This window comes from Aptenodytes patagonicus, chromosome 2 (assembly GCF_965638725.1).
Source record: "Aptenodytes patagonicus chromosome 2, bAptPat1.pri.cur, whole genome shotgun sequence".
Lineage (NCBI taxonomy): Eukaryota > Metazoa > Chordata > Aves > Sphenisciformes > Spheniscidae > Aptenodytes > Aptenodytes patagonicus.
Genome location: NC_134950.1, coordinates 48,999,170 through 49,021,104, shown reverse-complemented (window position 1 = coordinate 49,021,104; position 21,935 = coordinate 48,999,170). Strand labels below are relative to the sequence as shown.

The following is a 21,935-nucleotide window of genomic DNA, read 5'->3' as shown; positions in this document are numbered from 1 at the left end:
ATAAATAATTGTCCTCCTCACTTGGGAGGGAAGTCCCCATCCCGCACACAATCCCCCTTGCCAGGAAAAGTGGGGCTGACCTGTCCCGGCGCTCTGCCCCACACTGGTTTTCCTGGCCGGGTCCCCACGCGGTCACACAGTGGAAGTGACTGCATAGCAATTTGGTTGACAACAATCCTCCCTGCTGGCTACACCCCTGTCCATGAAAGACCTGCAGAGCACTGGCTGGCAACCACCTTCCCCCCAAGAGTGAATCTTGAGCTTTGGAACAAATTTGAATTTCTGAGAAATACAAATAGCCACAGATGCATCCATTTTGAATGCGGTCCCAGCAACCTCAAAGGTATTGCTGAAATGAAATGTGGGGAAAGGAGGACTAGAGGTTTATTTACCTTTTTTACCCTGGGATTTAAATGAGCAAGCCACTCCACCCTTTGTGCTAGCAAAGTCATAGAAATGCTTTCATTTATGCCATAATCATGCCTGAGTGCCTTGATTAGGTGGTGCCACTTGCTTTCCTAAGAGCAAGTTATCTTGGCTTCCACTTGCCTTGATTTATTCCCATATTGCACAAACCACTTCGCAGGTGTGTCAGATCACTCTCAGATTGGCTGTGGTTGGGCTTACTTGCACATTTGCTTTCTCACTTGTTTCCCACAGCATCTCAATGATCTGGTAGACTAGGACTGGGTGGGCTAAAAATGATTTTTTTTTTTCCATTCCACAAATATTCTTCAGCTATAAAACACTTTCCCATTTCTTATTAGGTGGCATCAAGACCATTTCAAGGCTTTGTTACGAAAAAACCCCACAGGCCAGTGTGCAGGAGCTCAGGTACGAGGGTGCTTGCTGATGCACACACGGGCATGCAGCGTGCAGCCGGGCGTGCAAGGCCCGTTGCATGACAGGAGAGTTTTAGAGCTCAAAAGACGGAAAGGTTCATATCTTTGGAAATGCAAGGCTGAGCATCAGTTTCTTAATCAGCAGTTACAGCTGCTCTCAACTGCCTTCCTGGCAACCCCCTGCTGGTGGTGGAAGTGGTTTAGGGAATATTTTGCAATACAAAGATCACCTCTTAAAGGGGAAAGCAGAGTACTTTGCTGTCTTTTAGCTATAGGACCAAAGCCTTTTGCACACTGGTTTTAGAGCACTGGAAAAACATTCACAAGTCTATGGGGCCGGATGGGATCCACCCGAGAGTGCTGAGGGAGCTGGCGGAGGTGCTCGCCAAGCCGCTCTCCATCATTTATCAGCAGTCCTGGTTAACGGGGGAGGTCCCGGGCGACTGGAGGCTTGCCAATGTGACGCCCATCTACAAGAAGGGCCGGAAGGAGGATCCGGGGAACTACAGGCCTGTCAGCCTGACCTCGGTGCTGGGGAAGATTATGGAGCAGTTCATCTTGAGGGCGCTCACAAGGCATGAGCAGGACAACCAGGGGATCAGGCCCAGCCAGCACAGGTTCATGAGAGGCAGGTCCTGCTTGACCAACCTGATCTCCTTCTATGACCAGGTGACCCACCTAGTGGATGAGGGAAAGGCTGTGGATGTGGTCTACCTGGACTTCAGTAAGGCCTTTGACACCGTCTCCCACAGCATTCTCTTAGAGAAGCTGGCGGCTCATGGCTTAGACAGGTGTACTCTGCGCTGGGTCAAAAACTGGCTGGACGGCCGGGCCCAGAGAGTTGTGGTGAATGGAGTTCAATCCAGTTGGCGGCCGGTCACAAGCGGTGTTCTCCAGGGCTCAGCTTTGGGGCCGGTCTTGTTCAATATCTTTATCAATGATCTGGATGAGGGGATCGAGTGCACCCTCAGTAAGTTTGCAGATGACACCAAGTTGGGCGGGAGCGTTGATCTGCTCGAGGGTAGGAAGGCTCTGCAGAGGGACCTGGACAGGCTGGATCGATGGGCCCAGACCAATTGTATGAGGTTCAACAAGGCCAAGTGCCGGGTCCTGCACTTTGGCCACAACAACCCCATGCAGCGCTACAGGCTTGGGGAAGAGTGGCTGGAAAGCTGCCCAGCAGAGAAGGACCTGGGGGTGTTGGTCGACAGCCGGCTGAACATGAGCTGGCAGTGTGCCCAGATGGCCAAGAAGGCCAATGGCATCCTGGCCTGTATCAGAAATAGTGTGGCCAGCAGGAGTAGGGGAGTGATCGTGCCCCTCTGCTCGGCACTGGTGAGGCCGCACCTCCAATACTGTGTTCAGTTTTGGGCCCCTCACTACAAGAAGGACATTGAGGTGCTGGAGCGTGTCCAGAGAAGGGCAATGAGGCTGGTGAAGGGTTTGGAGAACAAGTCTTATGAGGAGCGGCTGAGGGAACTGGGGTTGTTTAGCCTGGAGAAAAGGAGGCTGAGGGGAGACCTCATCGCTCTCTACAACTACCTGAAAGGAGGTTGTAGCGAGGTGGGTGTCGGTCTCTTCTCCCAAGTAACAAGCGATAGGACGAGAGGAAATGGCCTCAAGTTGCGCCAGGGGAGGTTTAGATTGGACATGAGGAAAAATGTCTTTACTGAAAGAGTGGTTAAACACTGGACCAGGCTGCCCAGGGAAGTCGTTGAGTCCCCATCCCTGGAGGTATTTAAAAGACATGTAGATGAGGTGCTTAGGGACATGGTTTAGTGGACGTGGTGGTGTTGGGTCGATGGTTGGACTTGATGATCTTAGAGGTCTTTTCCAACCTTAATGATTCTATGATTCTATGAAAAAATTAAATAGCCTAATAAGCAGTAGAGAAATCCTGACCTTTCTTTACTACCATTTTATTCAGCATATATGTGAATGATTAATTTGTGCTGAATAACTTGTACAGTATCTATCTGTGAGTACATGACTTCCCTTAGTTTATTAAACAGGAGTGCCGTAAACATCCTCTCCTTCCCCACCACCTTTGGCTTTTGTCACAAGGGGTGCTGAAAGTGTTTGAAATTTAAGTAGCTACTGGTGAAGTCGGAACACATCCCTCCCAAGAGTCACTGTGTAAGATGTAGCCATGCACTCCTAAGGGTCTGGATCATGTCAGATGGAGCCACACATTAGCAGGATTACCCTTGCCAAAGGTCTTTTCCCAGCTGCAGCAGGGCTTATTTGTCATTAAAGCTCAAACTTCAGTTACGTTTAACAACATGGCCACCCCATGCAAATACACAGGTGTGCAGTATGAAACTTTTATGGAAGGGGAAATGTGGGTCCCAGCAGCCAGAGGCCCGACTCCTCTCCATGGATGTGCAAAAGAAATGAGGGCAGGAGGAGCACCATGGTCACTCCCTTCAGATCCAGGGACTGCAGGATGCCGGCCCAGACCTCTGAGCTGGGCGTTAGGGATAGTCATTAAATACTCGCTGATGATGTCAGGGGCTAATTGCTCCAGTAAACTTGAACCTTGGTACTTTCAAGCTCTGGCAGTTCTTTCACTTACGAAGTATTTTTACAATTAATTGCCCAAATACTCCTGGGAAATGGGAAATCAGTTTCCTCAATTTATTGGAAAGACAGTTAAATCAAGACTATTAGGAGGCTTAAGTAAGAGCACAGAGTAAATTGCTGTCAAGTCAGATTGAGAAAAGGCAACCCACCAGTACCTGTTTGTTGGCTGCCCCGATGGTGCCGTTTAGTCCATCGGTCACAAGCAGGGACATGGCACTCGGTGGGAGCAAACCCAGGACCTCTGGCAGCGCTGCTCCACCACGGCCACAGTTGTCACCGAGACACTTCTTCCCCCTTGGCCCCCAAAACCCGACAGCCGTCGGCTTCACTGCTGTTGGCAGACAGACCTCAATAGCTGGATGAAGGTGGTGGGAGCAGGAGAGCCAGGAGTCCCTGCTGATGGGTTAGGGGACATTAACCCTGATATTGCTAACTCCAGGGCAGCCTGGGGCTGCGCTCTCAAAAAATGCAGTTTGCCAGGCAGCTGAAGGGCAGTTACAGCCAGCTTTTATAAGCTACCACTTGATCTTCATAATAAGTATTTTTTATTCAGTGTTTTCTAAGCTCCTTCCCTGTAAAAGGAGGAAGATGCCTCTGACAGCGTTGCAAGTATGTTGTGAGTATGTTGAGATGGATATTGAGAAGTGTCAAAGTTTTTCCCCTTTTCAAGTAACGAAGATCAAAACTTCCGAAGTTTAAAACACTCACTTAAACCTTGTAAGTACCTTGAAATATCATTAGTACCTTTTTTTTTCCCTAAGCTTGCAGCCTTTTATTTCATACGTTATTCAGAAACACAGCTTCCCTATAAATGTTATGAGGTGTAATGTTCAACTTCAGTTTAAAAGGAGAAAATTGTGAGCAAATTAAATCAACACCTTTCATTATTCCAGGTAAAGGAGCCTGCCATGCTCCACCAGCATCTCCAAAAGCACAGGTTCAGGCAATTGAAAGAAGACAAAGTGTTACAGAGACATGTGCTTGAGCCTTAAAGTTCCCAAAGTTGAAGGGCTCTGGTAAGAAATCCTCTGCATTATAGAATTTTAGGGTTTTTTTTCCAGCATTTCCCCTCCATAACGCTCCCGAGTCTTAGCAAACCTGGAAATCTTGCACCACTGATTAGCTTCTAAAATTGCTTTAGCTAGTTGAAAGGTTACACCAACAGTATTGCTGTATAAGAAGGACTGCAATTGTTCATTTCAGTCTCAAACTGTAAAGAAAATAAAGAGAAGCTGGCATTCCTAGGGTCAGGAGTGTAAATCTATCTATCTATCTATCTATCTATCTATCTATCTATCTATCTATCTATCTATAAAGGAACCACAACTGTTTTCTTAAGGAAAAGTTTATATTACTATGCTATTATTACATGCCTAACACCGCTCCAGACATTACTGCAACACAGGTAGGTACTGAAGACATCCTCAGAAATCCTACTGTTTCAATAAATCAGATAGAAATGCTCAAAATATACTTTCCTTATTAGAATTCTTGCTTCAGAATCCTCCCAGAATAAATCTTTTTTTCTTTTTTTCTAATTTAAGATCTCATTCCAAATTTCAAAGAAGTATGCCTAGGTCCAACCTAGCTTTGCATTTTATTAAGGGACCAACTTTTGGCTTTATTAAAGTCCTTTGGATTGCAAAGTGCAGCAGATCCATTAGCATGTCATTGAGTGCCATTATGCAACTGCTTTGAATTTTCGTGGCTCCACATGTGCTATATTTGGATACACAGCGAGGTAATTCAGGTGCTGGGCAAGTGCTTTCAACAAGGGGTTGTTGGATAACTGATCCCATCTGTACTGACATGGTTAAAACACCATAGTAGTGCGGTGTGGATGAAGCGTTGTTTCAGTACTGCCAGTAAGTAAGTGTGCAAGTTGCCTTCTTCAGGAAAGAAAAGACATACTCAAACAGGAAGATTTGAAAAGGATTATTGTTTTAGGTTAATCTATCTTTAAAGCAAGTTATCAAATATTTGATTGAAGCTCTGTAGAGAAATAGCGAGCTTCATTTATGTAAGGAAGCTGACACGTCTGCCAGGAGTTCTTATGAGGCAGGTTAGCATCGTCAGGCTAATGTAACTTAATTATGGGTACTGAAAACAAAGCATTTAGAAATGAAGTCACAACTGAACAGCCACCATGCCTACAAGTGACAGAAGTAGAATAGTTCCATCAACTTGAGCGATAAACTGAAGCCCATTCGTGAAATCAGTGGGTGTCTCGCGCGAATGAGCAGTGCAGGATTAGACTCGATTGCGCATCATGCCGGCACTAGTTAGAAACATAGAACAGATGTCAAGTAAATAGGGAAGTGTGGGACAAAACAGAAATAATTGTAAAAATGTGCCCAAGGATAAAATAAATTGATCCTAAGACACTAACAAACATTCTTGTATAAGACGAAATGAGTCTTTGTACTGGGTTGGCTTTTATTTTCTTGCTAATATTGCATAACAGAACTACACTGGCATGATGAGGAGGGGGGATAATAAAATAACTTATCAATGCACTATTAACTCTACATGCTCTTACCTAATAATAAGATATTGATGTCTCCTTTAATGCGCGTCCCATTGTTGAGAACTCTCTCATTATCCCGCAGTAGCATACACAAAATGGCTTTTTTAATATACTCATGGCCATGAACGTTTGGTGCTAAAGACTTGCTTAAATGGTCAAAGATATCCTATTTAAGAAACAGCAAACACTTACATTGCACATTACCAACATTAGAATGGAATCTCATTATCCATTAGCCAGCATTAGTGCAATTTATAACTTACTTTAGTTTGAGCTTTGCAGAATTTCTTGATCTTTGCCACATCATCAGCTGAGAATGTGGGTGCTAGTTCTTTGCTCATCACTTTGATATTATTAGCCAGCATCATTGTCCCGGGTATTTTCCTCCAGATGCAAAGAAATGTCATGAGATTAACTATTAAATAGATGAACTATTAAATACATACTGGACCATTGTTTTCATGACACAAAAAGCTGCTTAGGAAAGAGAAAGTGCAAGTGGAATCAAATTCAAAGAAATTATTAGATTTATCCATTTTATTATGGCTTAGCAAGTGAAATCCACACTAAAAGAGGATTTAATGAAGTTCCAACACCAGAATTCAAAAGAACTAGAACTACATAGTATAGTTTTATAGTGCTGGGGATTTCATTTCTTCCTCTCCCCAGAATACGAATGGGTGGGATATCTGTATGGTGTGGAGCAGGAGACATCCTGTCAAAGAACATGCTCTGGCGGTAGGGCTAGCTTTGAAGGAAAGAGAGAGGACAACTGATTTTTTGCTTTGTTTTCGAAAGGCTTGTCAGATGCTTGGGCTTCTTCTAAACACCAATCAGACAAGCCTTGCAAACCCCAGAGGGTGAGAAAAACCAATCATCTCAGAAACCTAACTTTTAAAGCAGAAACCTTAACTTCTACATTATGAACCTATCAATGTTTTGTTAGTTTACAGGCTTTGTAGGGAAGTGCTGGCAAAACAGCTGGCGTTTCAGAAGGACCGTGAGAAAACGGTCTGGGGAGGGGAGAGTGCAATTGATACAAACTATCTGGAGAAAGAAGTGAATGCAGCCCAAGATCTGTGTGTGAGCAACACGAGCCCCCCCCAGGGCACGGTTGTGTCTCCCAGGTAAAAGGACTTGACCGGAAAATAAATCAAAACCTAATCCGATTCCAGCTCGGTCTGCCTCTGGAGGCTCCCAACAAGCCTCTGTGTTTTTTCTGAGCCTGTCTCTGCCGTTGCGGTCAGGCAGAGCTCTTCCAGCTGCCCAGTTTGGCCCTGCCCAGGTGAGCACTGAGCTGCGGATCCACCACAGCCGCCCACAAAGAGGGCTCATGGAGGAGCAGGGAGACAGCTCAGGGGGCGTTCAGCTGTCACTGGGCAGGGTCCGGGGCCAGGTAACGGGAGGAAATTTGGCAAAGAGGAGACTGAGATAGGTAGAAACAGTTGTTCTCAGCTCCACAAGCGGCACGGCAGACGTCCCCGCCGGGCACGGGGAGCAGCAGGCAGCAGCCACCACAGATGAGCCTATTTCCGGCTCTAAAAAATGGGATCTTTCTGAGTGGATCCTTAGGGAAAAGCTACTGAGTTTTTTTGTAATCAGTACAGAAGAAAATTACAATAGAGTTGATAGCACTTGAAGCCATGCTGGCAAGAATTTTTTAACTGTTCAGTGAAGGCCAATCCCTCCAATTTGATACCAAGCCCATCTCAAGCTGGTTCTGACAGACAACCTCCATTGCTGCCATGCCCAACTGCAAGGCCAGCTGGCAGTGACTTAGGGAGAGGGTGTCAGTCAAAGGTACCTCGATGCAAGGAGATTTTCATGACCTCTTATTCCTCCTGCGCACTATCCAAAATAAATTAATTTTCCTGTAAATACCTTTCATGTGATATTTGCAATATTGTAAGCAGGATTGTTTGCTCTTGGGATACGCGATATTTGGATATTTCTCTACCGAGGAGGAGGACGGATGGCAACGCCAGCAGCTATGGTCACACGATGGTACAGGGAGGAAGGGAGGACGCGGTGGCATGTAAGTTGCCTACATTACTGTTCCAGTGCCTGCGTTACCCTGAGCCGCAAGCTAATGCCCTGAGGCAGATAAGGACACCCGGATCTGAAGAGACGTCTGCCTGGAGATGCCCGCTCTGCCCTGACCGAGGGGCGCCGGCTCCCCACCGCAGCCACGCGCCCGGGACCAGCCCAGGCAGTGGGCACCCAGCGAGACCAGTGCCACCAGCAGAGCAGGGGGAAGATGCTGTATTAATGCTTGCCATTAATACTTAGCGATTGAGAAAACCCAACAACCAGTGCATATTGCCTTTTACACAGCTGAGAGACAAAACACAGACCAAGTTACAAAAAAGCTTAAATCCAAAATAATTACATTTTGTCACAATTCCTTCCACACAGCCCAAGCTACCAAGGAAGCGAGCCGCCAGCGCCCAGGGAGAGACGTGATTTGCTCCATAGCTTCCTTCAATCCCAGCGTGAAAATTTCCAAATGTTTGAAACAGGGAGCAGCTAAATCTTTTAATGCTCTCTGAAAAGCAATCAGCTCACCGAACGCATCATTCAGCAGCCTCCAATATAAAGTAATTAAACCATGAAAAGCTGCTGCAGTAATCTTACTTTAAAATCCTAAATTCCTTTACATTTTGAGGATCTGATGGCATTGACTCCAGTCAGACACACACAAGCAGGGCAGGGACCACAGGAGCTTCTCACAGCTCAGCTGAACACACCTCTTCCACTCCTTGAGCAGAGGCAGCTTAATTTTATGAAGATTTGTTGTTGCAGCAAAACTATCCAGGAGATACAGCTAAATCCAAATTCATTTCATTTCCAGCCAAATTATATTTTGATGCAGGTCACTAGAAGCTAATCTTTCATCTCTGTTTTTCATACATGAAAGTGAAAAAAAAAGAATTTCAGATTAAGCAGCATTTATCATACTAAATAGAATTAAATCAAATGGAAAATTGCATAAAGAAACTCAGCTAAAACAATCAAATTAAAAAAGCCCTTTACCTGTGTGAATGTAATCTTTGATTTTCTCAGAAGAGAAGAAAACCTTATTATTAAGCAAACTTAAAAGGGAGCCTGGATTACCCTTTTCCTATTTCTCTGCACTTGAACTGTCAGTCTGTCTTCACAAACAGATTTTGCTTCCCGTCTGTCAGGCAAGTTCACTTGCTTGTTCTCACATGCTGGAAAAACTTGTGGTTTTGGTATTGCAGAAGACTTAAGCTGTACAGTAAGCAGCAGACAAGTAGCAGATGATTTTTTATTCATGCATTTTTTGTTGTCTGTGTTGTTATACACAGACACACAGGTGCATACACACACCTGCATTCAGTAATGTAACACAGCTTTAGCAAAAAACCCGAGCTAACCAGAGGCTAGCCTGCTTTTAACAACCTTTTATTGATGCTCTGACTTTTAAAGAGCTCCCATCTGAAATAGCTTATGGTAAGTATTAAAAATGAAGAAAAAGCAAAGCCTTCTAGAAGACACCTATTTAAAATTATCTGAAATATTTCAGCATAATTGAAGGAATTATAGTCCTTTTTTTCCCCCAAAATTCCAAGTCTTCCATTACATCAATTAAAAATGCATTTATGAACTTGGCTTATGGCAAAATGCAGAGCAATAAGCAGTGGCTGTTGTGGAGAATGGCTCTCTGGGAAGAATTTTTCTGATATATAACACAGGCGTAAGAAGCTCAATAATGCCTTGGGTCAAATTTTACTGGTGAACATTATCTCAGTTTCTTGGCTGGAATCCCCTCTGGCTTCTAAAAATCCTATTTCATTTCAGGGTGAATTTTGGCTGAGAAATAAATGCAGAAACCCATGCGGTGAGGTTGGTTTCACACAGAACTTGAGAAATGCTGAGGAACATTTACTTTGTTCCTTGGTATTTGGGCACATTTCCTTTAGATCCCCATGAATGAGTGGGTGCAAACTGCATCCCTTGAGAATCGGGAGGGTTGGTTTTTTTTTGTTTACTCAGTTGGAAACAAGCATCCCCTAATTCAAGGTGCTCCACAGGTTATTGCATGAATCTCAAGCTCTGTGAGTACCAACAGAAAGTTGTAACAGCCCGGAAAGGCATGCAAGAACAAAAATACCAGAGGCAGAGTCATGTATGGTTTACAAACACAGCGTGCTGATACTGTTTTAGTGGTGGCACTAGGGTCTTTAAATGCATCTGTTCCTAAAAATCTTGATTTTTGCTTAGCGCTTCTGAATAAAATCCAACATAAGTTGCAGGTAAAAAATTTGCATTTTAGCATGAAACTTTGAAACTCATTAGTGAAGACAGTGACTTTTAAATACAAAATACCACTGCTGTCTCTGAAAGCCCCTGAGATGTAAATCATTGGAGATGGAGAAAGCAGTCCCAAGAACTATCCTGTTGTGTCCTGTTCCCATTCCCTTGCCATGCTCTTTGCTCGGGGCTGCTGTGAGGGAGGCGATACTGGGCTGCAACTTTGGGCTGAGCGGCTGCGGCTCGGCTTACGCTGGCTCTTTTTCTGTTATGTTGGTCCTTTGTGTTTGGAGATGAAAGGCGCAGTGCGACAGAGAGGCCTCTCCTCTCTCCTTTAGAAACTGCCTTCTCATCTCTGGTTTTCCACAGTTCAAACGTAAGACTTTGAAAAAGATTTCAAAGCTGCATCTTGTATATGGAAATTCATGGCTCCAGGCAGGTTCATGATTAGCCCTGAGATTTCAAGCTTAAGAGTAAGAACCTGCAGCCTAAATAGAACTCCTTTTACTTGTGCTTTGCCCTTCTCTGTTTTTTTCTGTTTAAAGCCATCAGTAGGAATAAGATGACACCAATTTTCATGGATCATCTATATAGTTTTACTTTAGGTAGATATTTCAATTTTGTTGTAAAAACACTGGGTTAGGGAGATATGAACACAAGCCATTTGGATAAGCTACAAAAATCAAATTCCAGCTGCTAGTTATCAAATATAAGTGAAGTTATACATGCTTAGGAAACTGAACTCTGTACAACTAGACAGTAGCTGAAGGTGTCTCAGTAATCTTCAGAGTGGGGAAATAACCAAACCACTTTCAGGGCAGTAGGAGCAGAAATATCATGCCATATACTGGGCTTGGGGCTGGGTTCATTTTACATGTGAAGAACCAGAGAAGAAGAATGAAAGAAACTCCATCAACTGAAAGCTTTGTGGTCCTCAGAACAGTTCTCGCTGCTCAACAGCAGTGGGGTATTTTATAAATGTTAGTTATGTACTTTTATAAGTGGATATCACCCTAACTGATTCCTTCGGGGTTTGCAGCATGGTGGAAGCCAAAACCAAGTTTATCTGCAATGGAAGCTCAGAGGTTAAAGCTCTCAGAGCAAGAGGGGTGCAGACAGCAGGAGCAGGTCAGGAAAAGGATGAGTGTTTTGCCTGGACATAGTAGTAGGGCTCTGTGTAGGACCAGAGGCAGCCACCCACCCCCTGCAACTGCCCCGTCACCCATGGCAAGAGGCACCCAGTCAGTCTCTGGAGGCCAAAAGGTAGCAGAGGAGGGTGACAAAATGAACGGATACACTGGGTTGGGTTTTTAGGTCAAGCTGCGAAACCTACATTTGTACTGTTTGTTGCTTTTTTAATTAGTGGGCTTTTTATCCTTGGCCCACTGCACTCCCACTGGAAGCTCAGTTTCCAAGTCCTACTTTTTAACATTGCACAAGAAGCTCAGATTGAATTCTATAAAGCAAAAAATGAACATTGGAGACCCTGTGAAATGACATTCTTTTTTTTCAGTAAACCAGCTGCAGCAGAGAAGAATCAAAAGAAGATACAATATGTGCCCTTACATTTTTTTTTAAGTCAGGAAGGAAGGGTTATTGGAAAGCTTACTAGTTAGGTAAAAGAAAACCTGTGTTTAACTACCATTGCCATTCATTACAGGAAGCAGAAGACAAAAACGTTTGAGAAATCAATAGTAAGGCAAGAGTAACCACAGACCTATGTGGGACAGATGTAGACAGAGGGCTGTTCCCATCTCTACTGCAGTTTCACTGATTTGTTAGTAAAAGGAGAAATTTCAGGGCCATGAAAATGGTCAGAGGGCTGGAACACCTATGAAGAAAGACTGAGAGTGTCGGGGTTGTTCAGCCTGGAGAAGAGAAGGCTCCGGGGAGACCTTCTTGTGTCCTTTCAATATATAAAGGGGGCTTATAAGAAAGATGGAGAGAAACTTTTTACCAAGACGTGTAGTGGCAGGACAAGGGGCAATGGTTTTAAACTGAAAAAGGGTAGATTTAGATTGGATATAAAGATGACATTTTTTACGATGAGGGTGGTGGGACACTGGAACAAATTGCTCAGAGAAGTTGTGGATGCCCCATCACTGGAAGTGTTCAAGGTCAGGTTGGACGGGGCTTTGAGCAACCTGATCTAGTGAAGGATGTTCCTGCCCATGGCAGGGGGGTTGGACTAGGTGACCTTTAGAGGTCCCTTCCAACCCAAACCATTCCATGGTTGTATGAAATACTAATCCAATATGATTTTCCAGTCTTTTTGAAGGATAAAAATACCCATTGTCTTCAGGAGGAAACTGGAGGGCTGGTTACCAGGATGGCCTGTGCTTCATTCTTCAGGAGCAAAGGCTATCTAGGACCAGCGTTTAGGGTAGTTTCTAGCTGTCATGCATTTCTCCCACTTGCAGAGCTGCAGTTAAATAAATAAGATTAGCCAAGATATATGCAGTTCTTCAGGGCTCTGCCAGACCTTCTGCCAGTTCTTACAGTGTCGACCCATTAGAGCTTCCTCCTGCTTTCTGTTTGCACTAATCCACTGGAAACCCAGCCCTGGAGACCTGCTTCACTGACCCCCATATTCATTAAGAATAATTGTTGAAACTGTATAATGGAATAGCAGCAGCGCAATTAAAAGAGCTCCTTCTTGTGTCAGAGCTTTTACGGGATTGGCAGAGAGTCCCAATTATATCCCTGAGCCCATCTATCACCCTCTGCAACCCCTACAGTTGGTTTCATCTTTCGGCGACTGTGTGCCAGTCTGACACTGTGTGGCACGTACAAGTACTACAGCAGCCACCGCCACACAAAGCAAGAGGACACATCCCTCCGCTTCATTGCCAGCTCCTTAGACTTGGCACCTTAAACATGTTGTCTCCTTCCTCCCTATTTTCTTTCCTTTTATTCTTCTTCCTCCTAGCCCAGGCTCCCTGTGAGGAATGGTTTTCATTTAATCCAAGCGCATTTGGCACCAGATTCCTTTTGTCCCACCCAGGAGTCAAGGGCATTTTGAGGTCCCGTTGAGCAATAAATAAAGATTTGGGTCATATTTTTTTTCTATGCTCACATTGTGGCAGCCTCGTTACCCATCTTGAGCTTTCCACCTTTGGAATCTGATGGCGAGAAAGGGGAGAAGACATCTCCTTCTCAAAGCCACTCTTCACATCAGCTCTTCATTGTGCTGAGTGAAAATGAATACCAATGCTTTATTCTGGGAAAGGAGAAATGCTGGATCCAGGCACCTGAATAAAAATATAAATACTGTCAACTTTCAACAAAAATTGATCTTCACTGAGCATGACAACCATGGGCAAGGGAAGAAAAAAAAAATCTATATACAGAATACAATTAATCTTGAGTTTTTGCACAACCATCAGAGCTGCCATTCCAACAGCTGCCCATAGTGGCAGAGGCAGTGGTTAGCAATGGGTGCCAAAGGAACCCCTAAAACTCATGCTGCCATGGGAGCAAGGCTGCTAGGGAGATGGTCCAGCAGCACCGAGGGCCTGGGCAAAATCACTGAGGGCAACTGCCCAAGCAGCCCAGTTTTTCTGTTCATTCTGCAATGGCAAATCCCATCATCTGCTCACGGCATGGAACAAAGGGAAAACAGGAGAGCTTTGCCTAGGCTGGCAGCTTTTGGTCGCCCTGTGCACAGGAGAAAGTGGTTGCATATGACGTGTGCATCTGGTGACATAAAGCATGTTTATACCTGGGCAACAGAGCGTGGTGTAGAGTGCCCCAAGCTAGCGACGACCTGAGCTACCACAGTCTACTGCAACTAAGGACTTCAGTGATTAGTCACAGGCGTCATGAGGCAGGACGTCAGGCTCTCTCAATATCCTGAATCCCATGGCAACTCAACTCAAGGACAGGAGCCCCAGCGAGAGGGAGAACAGGGTACATACACACCTAACAGATCTAGGGGAGGTCTAATTAGCAAATGTATCATACCAAGAGGAACGGCACATCCACGAGTGTTAAGCTTGCACTTACCAAAGAGATGAGAGCTGCATTTTCAGGTCCCTCCCCTGCCTGAATTCCTTATTCATATTTACAGGTAGCTATGGTGACTAGAGTCAGACAGGAGATTTATGTCAGTCTCGATGACTACTATAATACATGTAAACAGAAAACACCTGCCTTAGAACAGCACTTTCCTGCTAGGGAGATGGCCACATTTTGACTTGGCTATAGCCCTTCCCTTCCCCTTCCTGCATCGAATGCTTTCCTGTAGACCCTTTCGCCCAGCCTGGAGCCAACTGACTGGAGCATTAAAAAAATTAAATATTTTCCTTTCCCCTCTTTGGGGAGCAGAGCAGAGATGTGCCCTAGACAGCCCTGCTCATGGTGAACGACATTTTTCTTAACTTGTGAAAGCAATTCTGCTTCTGTTCCACGCCCCCCCACCCCAATGCACATCCTGCCTCCAGACATGCTTCTCCCCTCTCCCAGATGTGAGGGTTGGAGGCTTTACTTGCCCCATCTGTCTCAAATCCAATGGCAACCACTGTGGCAGATTCTGCCCTGCTTTATTTCTCATAAACATACGAGTCCTTCCATAAACCCCTCCACAACTACTGTTGTGCTGGAGTAAACTTTCTTTTGGCCTAGTATCAGCAAACGAAGCTTCAGCCCAAGGGGAATTTGGCACAACAGCAACTTATCTGCATGACATGTGAATGGTTGTAGAGCTGACATTTCCCTCTATTGCCAATATCGGAGGAAACGTGAACAGGCAACCTAGAGCACAACATCGTTTTGTCTCTAATTTTCTCCCCACCCAATAAATGCTTCAGAGACTTTTTGCAAAGCAGAAATACTTGTGCGTGGTCTTGCGCTTGAAAGCATATCCAAATTATAATTGAATACATTTCTCTAAAACAAAGATAATAGGCTGAGGGCTCGGGAAAATAATGCTTTAGGTGAACGTCTGCTGGAGACAGGAAAGCTGTCTGGCAACAAATTCTTTGGGGAACACACAGCTCGATGCTCTTGCTGAAGGGGATCAAGCGAAATTACAAGACAGGGAAAAGTAATGTGTCTTGAGAGGTTAAATGCAAAAGCCTGATTGCTCCTCTCAATTATCCCAATCTTACTTTGTGAATTCGCTATTTGAGAAGTGCTTATTTTCGAATTATACTGAGATGAGCAAGAGGATAAGTCAGTGAAATTACTAAATTAAAACCAACCATTTTACATAATACGTGCAACCCAACCGATTTAGTACAACAAATTCTGTACATGTTTGAAATATCATGAAAATAGTGTCTTTAATATACAGTTTATATACTTACAATACACGGTTTAAATTTGTTCATATACATTACAGGGATATTTATTTGCACCTGGTTTAAATAATAATCTGCCTTCAGCCTTTTACACAAAAGCCCAAAACAGCACAGAATTCCACAAAAAACATGCTTTGTTTTATAACGGAAATGTACCAAGCCAAAGTTTTAGGGCTTTCTCTTTTTGTTTCCCAAGTGTCACTTTTTTGACCTACCCAAAGTGAATCTAAGAGCTAAGAACTAACAAGATATTTTCAATATAATTCAGAAGATTGTCCAAGTCAAGAGAATCACTTTGCAGATTTTCACACTGAAAATTTGGTTATTACGCACAGAACTGATAAAGTCTGAACAACTCCTGGACTATTAGGGTTTAAGACATAACAAATGAAGAGTCATTTATTGCTAGGTCTCAACAAGGGGCCTTGCATTTCCCTACTGCCCTGCCGTCCCTAATACCGCAAAGAGAATGGACGACCCCACACTTTGATTACGATTTCATTCATACCTTCTAGCTCGTACACGGGAACGCTCAATTTCAGAGCATCAAAAAGAGGAGCCCGGAGAGCTGGGCTAAGCCCTTGTCCTTTCACATAGGGCTGGTGTTTGGCTTTTAAGTAGCATGGCGTACCCCCCGCCTGGCCCACAGGCAGGACTTTGCTGACCTGCGTTGCAGGCAGACACCCCGCTGGGCAGCACGCAAGTAACTGGTGCCAGCACACTTTATTTAGCGGGAAGTCAAGGAGTTGAGTCAAGAAGAGAACATAGGAGAAAACACTTCAAGTATTTATAGACAGATTTGAAACACAGTGGTTTTTGAGACAGCATCGCTGTTTACGCTTTTTCTCTTGAAGCTGTTGTTGTGAAATAAAGTCAATTAAAGTGGCAAGTAAAGCTGTTATATTGGAAAAAACCCCGTGTAATACACAGTTACTTCAAACCCTCGCTTCTAGCTGCAAAGAACACTTCAAAATACATTTTCCTTCTAATTTTGGATGGACCAAATGTTTTCTGTCTCTAAGTTTCTAGCCGTAGGCAATTTTTACAATATGGCAAGATTAAGAACACAAATATGCACTTTGAGTTGATTTCAATACAGCTTTGGTTAGCCAGCCAGGCAGCAATACAAGAATCTTAATCCTAGGCACAACGAGTGTTTAAAGGAAACCAGCATTTCCCCTCCAGTTTCCTCCCCATCCCTCCCCTGGCCAATTCTGTGTCCACCTCCAGAAAAGCCCCCATGCCAGAATCCAGCTTTCGCTGCTGAAGGCAGCATCAAGTCCTTGCGCTGCCATGTGACTGTTGCATAGAAAGGATGCGTTTCCTGGTGTAGGACAAAGAGACAGCTCCATGCAGAATGACATGCCAGATTTTTTGCTACCAAACCCCCAGACAAACAAAACCCCCCAGGATAACACACAACTTCAGACAGCAATAACTAAATAAGCACCAGAGGCCTTACATTTATTTAATCTGAGGAAAGAAGTCCAAGGTTAGGACTGGCCTATTTCAGTAGACTGCCTCCAAAAAGTAAGAGATTTTACGCCGCTCTGGCACGACATGCGTTGTCTGAACTCAATGGCTACATCTCTGTTGGGAGACAAAATGGGCCAGAGCCTGCTCTCCGGCCCCAAGGACAACCAACACAGCTCACATCAACACGGTTGAACTCCATTACCCTCCAAAACGAGGCTGGTTTCCCCCACTGCTAACCTCCGAGCTGTGCTTGGGAGTTGTCTGGGATCACCCATTGCACAGGCTGGTTGGGTTGCACCAAAACAGGCAAGAGCCCACATCAACAGTTCAGCAGCAAGGGACTCCCACGAGAGAGTGCCCATGCCCCAGCGCTGCTCGGTTTGCTAGGATGGTTTGCAAGTCCTATCAAACGCTGAGTGCTGTCTCCTATTCACGTCAGCTGGTAAAAAGTTTGTATCACAGGGATATTCCCCAGAGCTTTCAGACACTTCCTAATCACAGTGGGAACATTAAAGTAACCCTCCATCTCGAAGTACAAGCAGCAGTGCAGCATTTTGTAACCTTTTAGAGATTTAAGTCTCCAGGTTTTACACCCCATCATTCTAAAGAGACTGCATGGTTCTCTGCTAAGGCCTGAAGGACTTCTCTGCTCCTGCCCCATTTCAAAGGTGCCACCATCCTTTTATTGCCAGGGACTTCCCGTGAGACTGACGTGTTCACATCGGTCTGCCCTGTTCAGACTGCCTTCTACAGCACCAAAGGTGGTCCTGACCCCCTAACACCACAGCAATGAAGCTCAAGAGGAAAGCAAATAAATTAGATCCCACGGGCATCACTGCTGCCATAACCTGGCTACCTACACAGCAGTGGAGGGGCTGAGCCACCATACTCCAGCTGCCCAGTTTGCTCATCTCTCTCCCGATTTCACCAGAGCAGACGTTTCAGTCCAGCTTGGGCATCACAAGCAGGTAGTTTGACGCCGCAGTCATATAATTCACACAACACAAAGGTTAGGAACACCTAAATTGCTAAAAAAGGCTTGGAAAATTAAGGTGGTGAGCTGCTAAGGGCAAAAGAAAAGGTCAAATGCTAACATATTATGCATAAAAGTAAGCGGTGCCAAGCCAGAACAAGACAACTGGAAGGACATCAATAGCAAGTTTGCAATTAAAGGTTTTAGCTGTATTTTTGCACACAGGATCTGCTTCTGGAATCATTGCACATTTCTGGGACTTTGAACAGGCCAGGTGTATTTTGGTCTATGCATATGTGATTTTAATGCAGCACACTCACGAATGCAAATTCCACCAGGCTGCTTGCAAGAAAAACCATTCCAAGCGGGTAAGCAGAGATAACAGAATAGGTAACCATCCGTAGTCAAACAACACTATTTTCTCAGGGATGTTAATATCCTGGGGGCATTCAAAATATTTAGTGTTAATATTACCAAGACTGCCATCTTTTTTTTGAGAGAGATTTTTTTTTTTTTTACCTGGAATTAACAAGCCAAGCAAAACAAAGAAAAGTACCTGTTATTTAAAATTTGGCCCTTTCGAGTTTGAATGCTCATTTGACATAGCGAGGGTTAAAATGCAATTGACTTCAACTTGCACATGCCTACCAACAAGCATATACATCTGAACAGTACTTGAATTTGATTTAGACTTACTTGCAGCTAAAATATTTTAGGACGCTAATTAAAACACATCTGGAGAAAGCTATTGATCTGTTGCTCAAAGTCAATACATTAAGAAAAGGAGTAGGATTATGAACTCTTGGGGTTTTTCTATTGGGATATTTTTTGGCTCACTGCTTTCTAGTACCCACATCAATTGGGCTTTGCTTTTCTGGTTGGGAACTGGTGGTTTGCATTATTGCAAGACAAATGATGCATCTTGGCTTTGGCATGGAGACATGACATGAAATTTGCCCGGGCAACAGAAAACTCCATTTGCAAATAAATTCTTTTTAATGAGTGAATTTGGTTGAGAAAACAGGCAAAAGCAGCCTCTCCTTTTTGTCCCTCCTCTGTATTTCCTCTTGATGCTCCCACTACGTGCCCTACAATGGAAAAAGAGAGATTTTTTTTGTACTTCAGAAAGGTAAGAAAGGCAGGTGATGGTGTCACCCTGGCCAGGGCTCTGCTCAGCAGCAGGTGAAGCTGCTCCAGCATCCCTGGCTCTGACCACCTGAGGATCCTGGGCACTGAGGATGGACACCACAGACTGTTTCCTGAGGACCTCCACAAATCCTTGCATTCAGTACCACAAAAGCAGAGGATCCAGGGGTTATTTAGACACATTTCAGAGACCTCTGCCAAGCACAGGAAATCAGCAAGGGACTGTCAAAAGTTAATCCTATTTCTAGCCTTCTAAGCAGTTAAATTTGAAAGGTCTCCAGGGGCAGCCTAATGTCCCCTTCCCATCTCTGTGCTCCCTTTTGACTGCTACTTCCATGTGACATCTATTGCAGTGAGTTTTTGCAGCCGGGCAACTGAATTGGCACGTCTTACGATGCTACAGTCCCTCCCACTTTGACACCCACATCCTCCTAGCCCACTGCAAACAAGACAGGTGAACTTAAAACATCACAAGCATTTCCCAAGGCATGGCCCAAACCCTCACTTGACTCCTCCTTACCAGCGTGCCATGTGCTGTTTCTGTTCCCACCTCGCTAATGCTTTATTTCAAAGGCATCCTACAGGAGTACTATCACCTTCCCACACAGATCCGACCACAGGAACAGGATAGCACATTGAGCGCATTTTCAGATGACAACAACAGCAGCAGAGAAAATATAAGGGGTTGCCTTTCGCCAGAGCAAGGCTACTGCAAGGGCTGTGCTAGCTGGCTACTGCGGCAGGCAGGATCTGCCGAGAGAAGAGTCTGTGCACTGAACTGCCTTTCCCATGAGAAAGCTGCACAACCAGAAGTCATGCTACTTACTCTAGCCATCCGACTACAAAAGCAACTTTTGAAATCTACAGGTCATAAACTTTTAATTGGCCAGGGCAGAGTGGCTCAGTAGGAAAATCCCCCTTCTCCCTCCCCCTCTGGGCAATGAGCTAAGCAAGACTCTTGTTTTAAAAACATTTAACTCTTTTTGCTCAAAGTAACATGGAAAATGTATCCACGTTACAGGTAGTCAGGAAGATACTGTTAATAAAAATATGCTGCAAGAATAGTGTATTAGTGGCACTTCACAGCAATTCTTAACATTTTCAGCTGTAGTGTGAAAACGATGTTTTTGTATATCTGAACATGCTTTTTGTTAACAGAAACGGAAGAAAGTCACAGCATGTTGCCAAATATTATTTGAACAGAAATAAACCCATAAGAAATACATTTTTTTTGCAGTTAACACAAAATTGTAAACTGGATCGGTGTGTGTCTTTCAGCATCAAATTGTTCAGTAATAAATACGACTAAGTCTTAACAGACTATGGAGTAAAAGTTCCCTTAGTGTCCAGTTTTTAGCAGCTGTTGAATGTTCAGGGATGCTCAAGGCACACCTCTGCAGATTCTCTATCTTTATTATTGACATACAAAAAAAAAAATCCATTCACCACTCAAAACCATTTATCTGCATAGTAAGAATTTTTCTACTACTATTTACAGGAAGGGCTTTTAGTGCAAAAAACAGGAAGTGATGTATTAGCTGAAGTGCATCGAGCACATCTCGTACAGTTTCACTAATAACTAGTCGGCATCACATCTTGGGCCGCCAGCCATTAATGAACTGTAGTATTTTCTTAACCTGCAATTTGCTTAGCTTAAAGTCTTCTGACAGGATTTCTTCCGTAAGCTGAACCAGTAAATTGCCATCAATCTTCTCTGTAACAAAAAACGATATGACATCTTCTGACAGACCAATAAACCTCAGCGATTTAGACACTTCCTCTACCGAGAGTCCAGAAAGGTCTGTGGGTGGCTGCCAGGGAGAGCCATCCCCACAAGATCTTGGTGCTAACTGGAGGTGGAGGGGAGACGAGAAGGGATAAGACACAGAGAACGTATCCTGCATGCCCTTTTTTACGAGATACTGATCTTCCAAGAGGTCTGGAGAACCAGTTTTCGACTCCTCCTCAGCACCATCTATTTTCAGCGGCAAGGGACAGATGTCTGTAACCATTTTCTCTTCACTTGACTTCGGTGCCCGAGGAGGTAAGGCAGGACATGAATGGCTCTGCTTTGTGTTGCTGACTCCCAGAGTTTTCTCATCAGTGCAGTCTAGAGAGTAACTTGCCGACTTTGGACAGCTAGAGATGGTGTTCGTGAACTCTGAGGGGGTCAGCGGGGAGTACCCCGCCGGGAGCTCACACCCATCGAAGTCAAAAGTCAAAGGTGCTGGGCAGTTTCTCTTTGGCGTACCTGGAGTCTTCTGTCTGGGGTAACTGTAGCTCCTGCTCGGATCGAGCAGGAAATCACTCCTATTCAGGCCTTCAGCAGTTCCTGAAAAATGGTTTGGCCAAGACAACCGTGAAGGCAGAGCTTCAGTTGAAGGGCTTCCCAAAGGCATCGTGCTCTCAGGCTCTTTGGATTCAGTTTTCATCATGTTACAAGGGTAGCAGGAAACAGGTGTGCTCTCAGTTGGGTTGGTGTTGTCGCTCTCTGTGACATTGCTTAAGGAACAAAGCAGAAAGGATGTTGTTAGTACGAAAAAATGTGGCATTTGAATAAATTCATAAATCATCTGACAGAGTCAGAGGGTGGCTGTCAGAAGGAAAGAATCTTCTTTCCTCCGGCAGAACTTTTCAGATTTGAATTAACAACACATTTGAATAATGCATTGACAGTTCTTTTACTCATTCTACAAGCCTGACAAGATGCTGATATACCCAAAAGCCTCATGTCTTGGTTCTTCAAGCTCGTAAAAAAGTACATGTCTCAATTCAGTTCTGTGTCATCTCCCGAATACTCAGGTTTTCCACTG

General features: G+C 44.4%; 1 protein-coding gene across 4 annotated transcripts in view; it reads right to left on the bottom strand.

Moving 5' to 3' along the window:
• Positions 1–15,490: 15,490 nt before the first annotated feature.
• GAREM1 (GRB2 associated regulator of MAPK1 subtype 1) overlaps positions 15,491–21,935 on the bottom strand; it is a 104,740-nt gene continuing 98,295 nt past the window's right edge. For all 4 annotated transcript variants that reach the window (XM_076329779.1, XM_076329780.1, XM_076329782.1 and 1 more), the window contains one exon: positions 15,491–21,624. In XM_076329779.1, the coding sequence (XP_076185894.1) occupies positions 20,712–21,624 (913 nt within the window). In that variant the 3' untranslated portion in view covers positions 15,491–20,711. The remainder of the gene's footprint in view (positions 21,625–21,935) is intronic.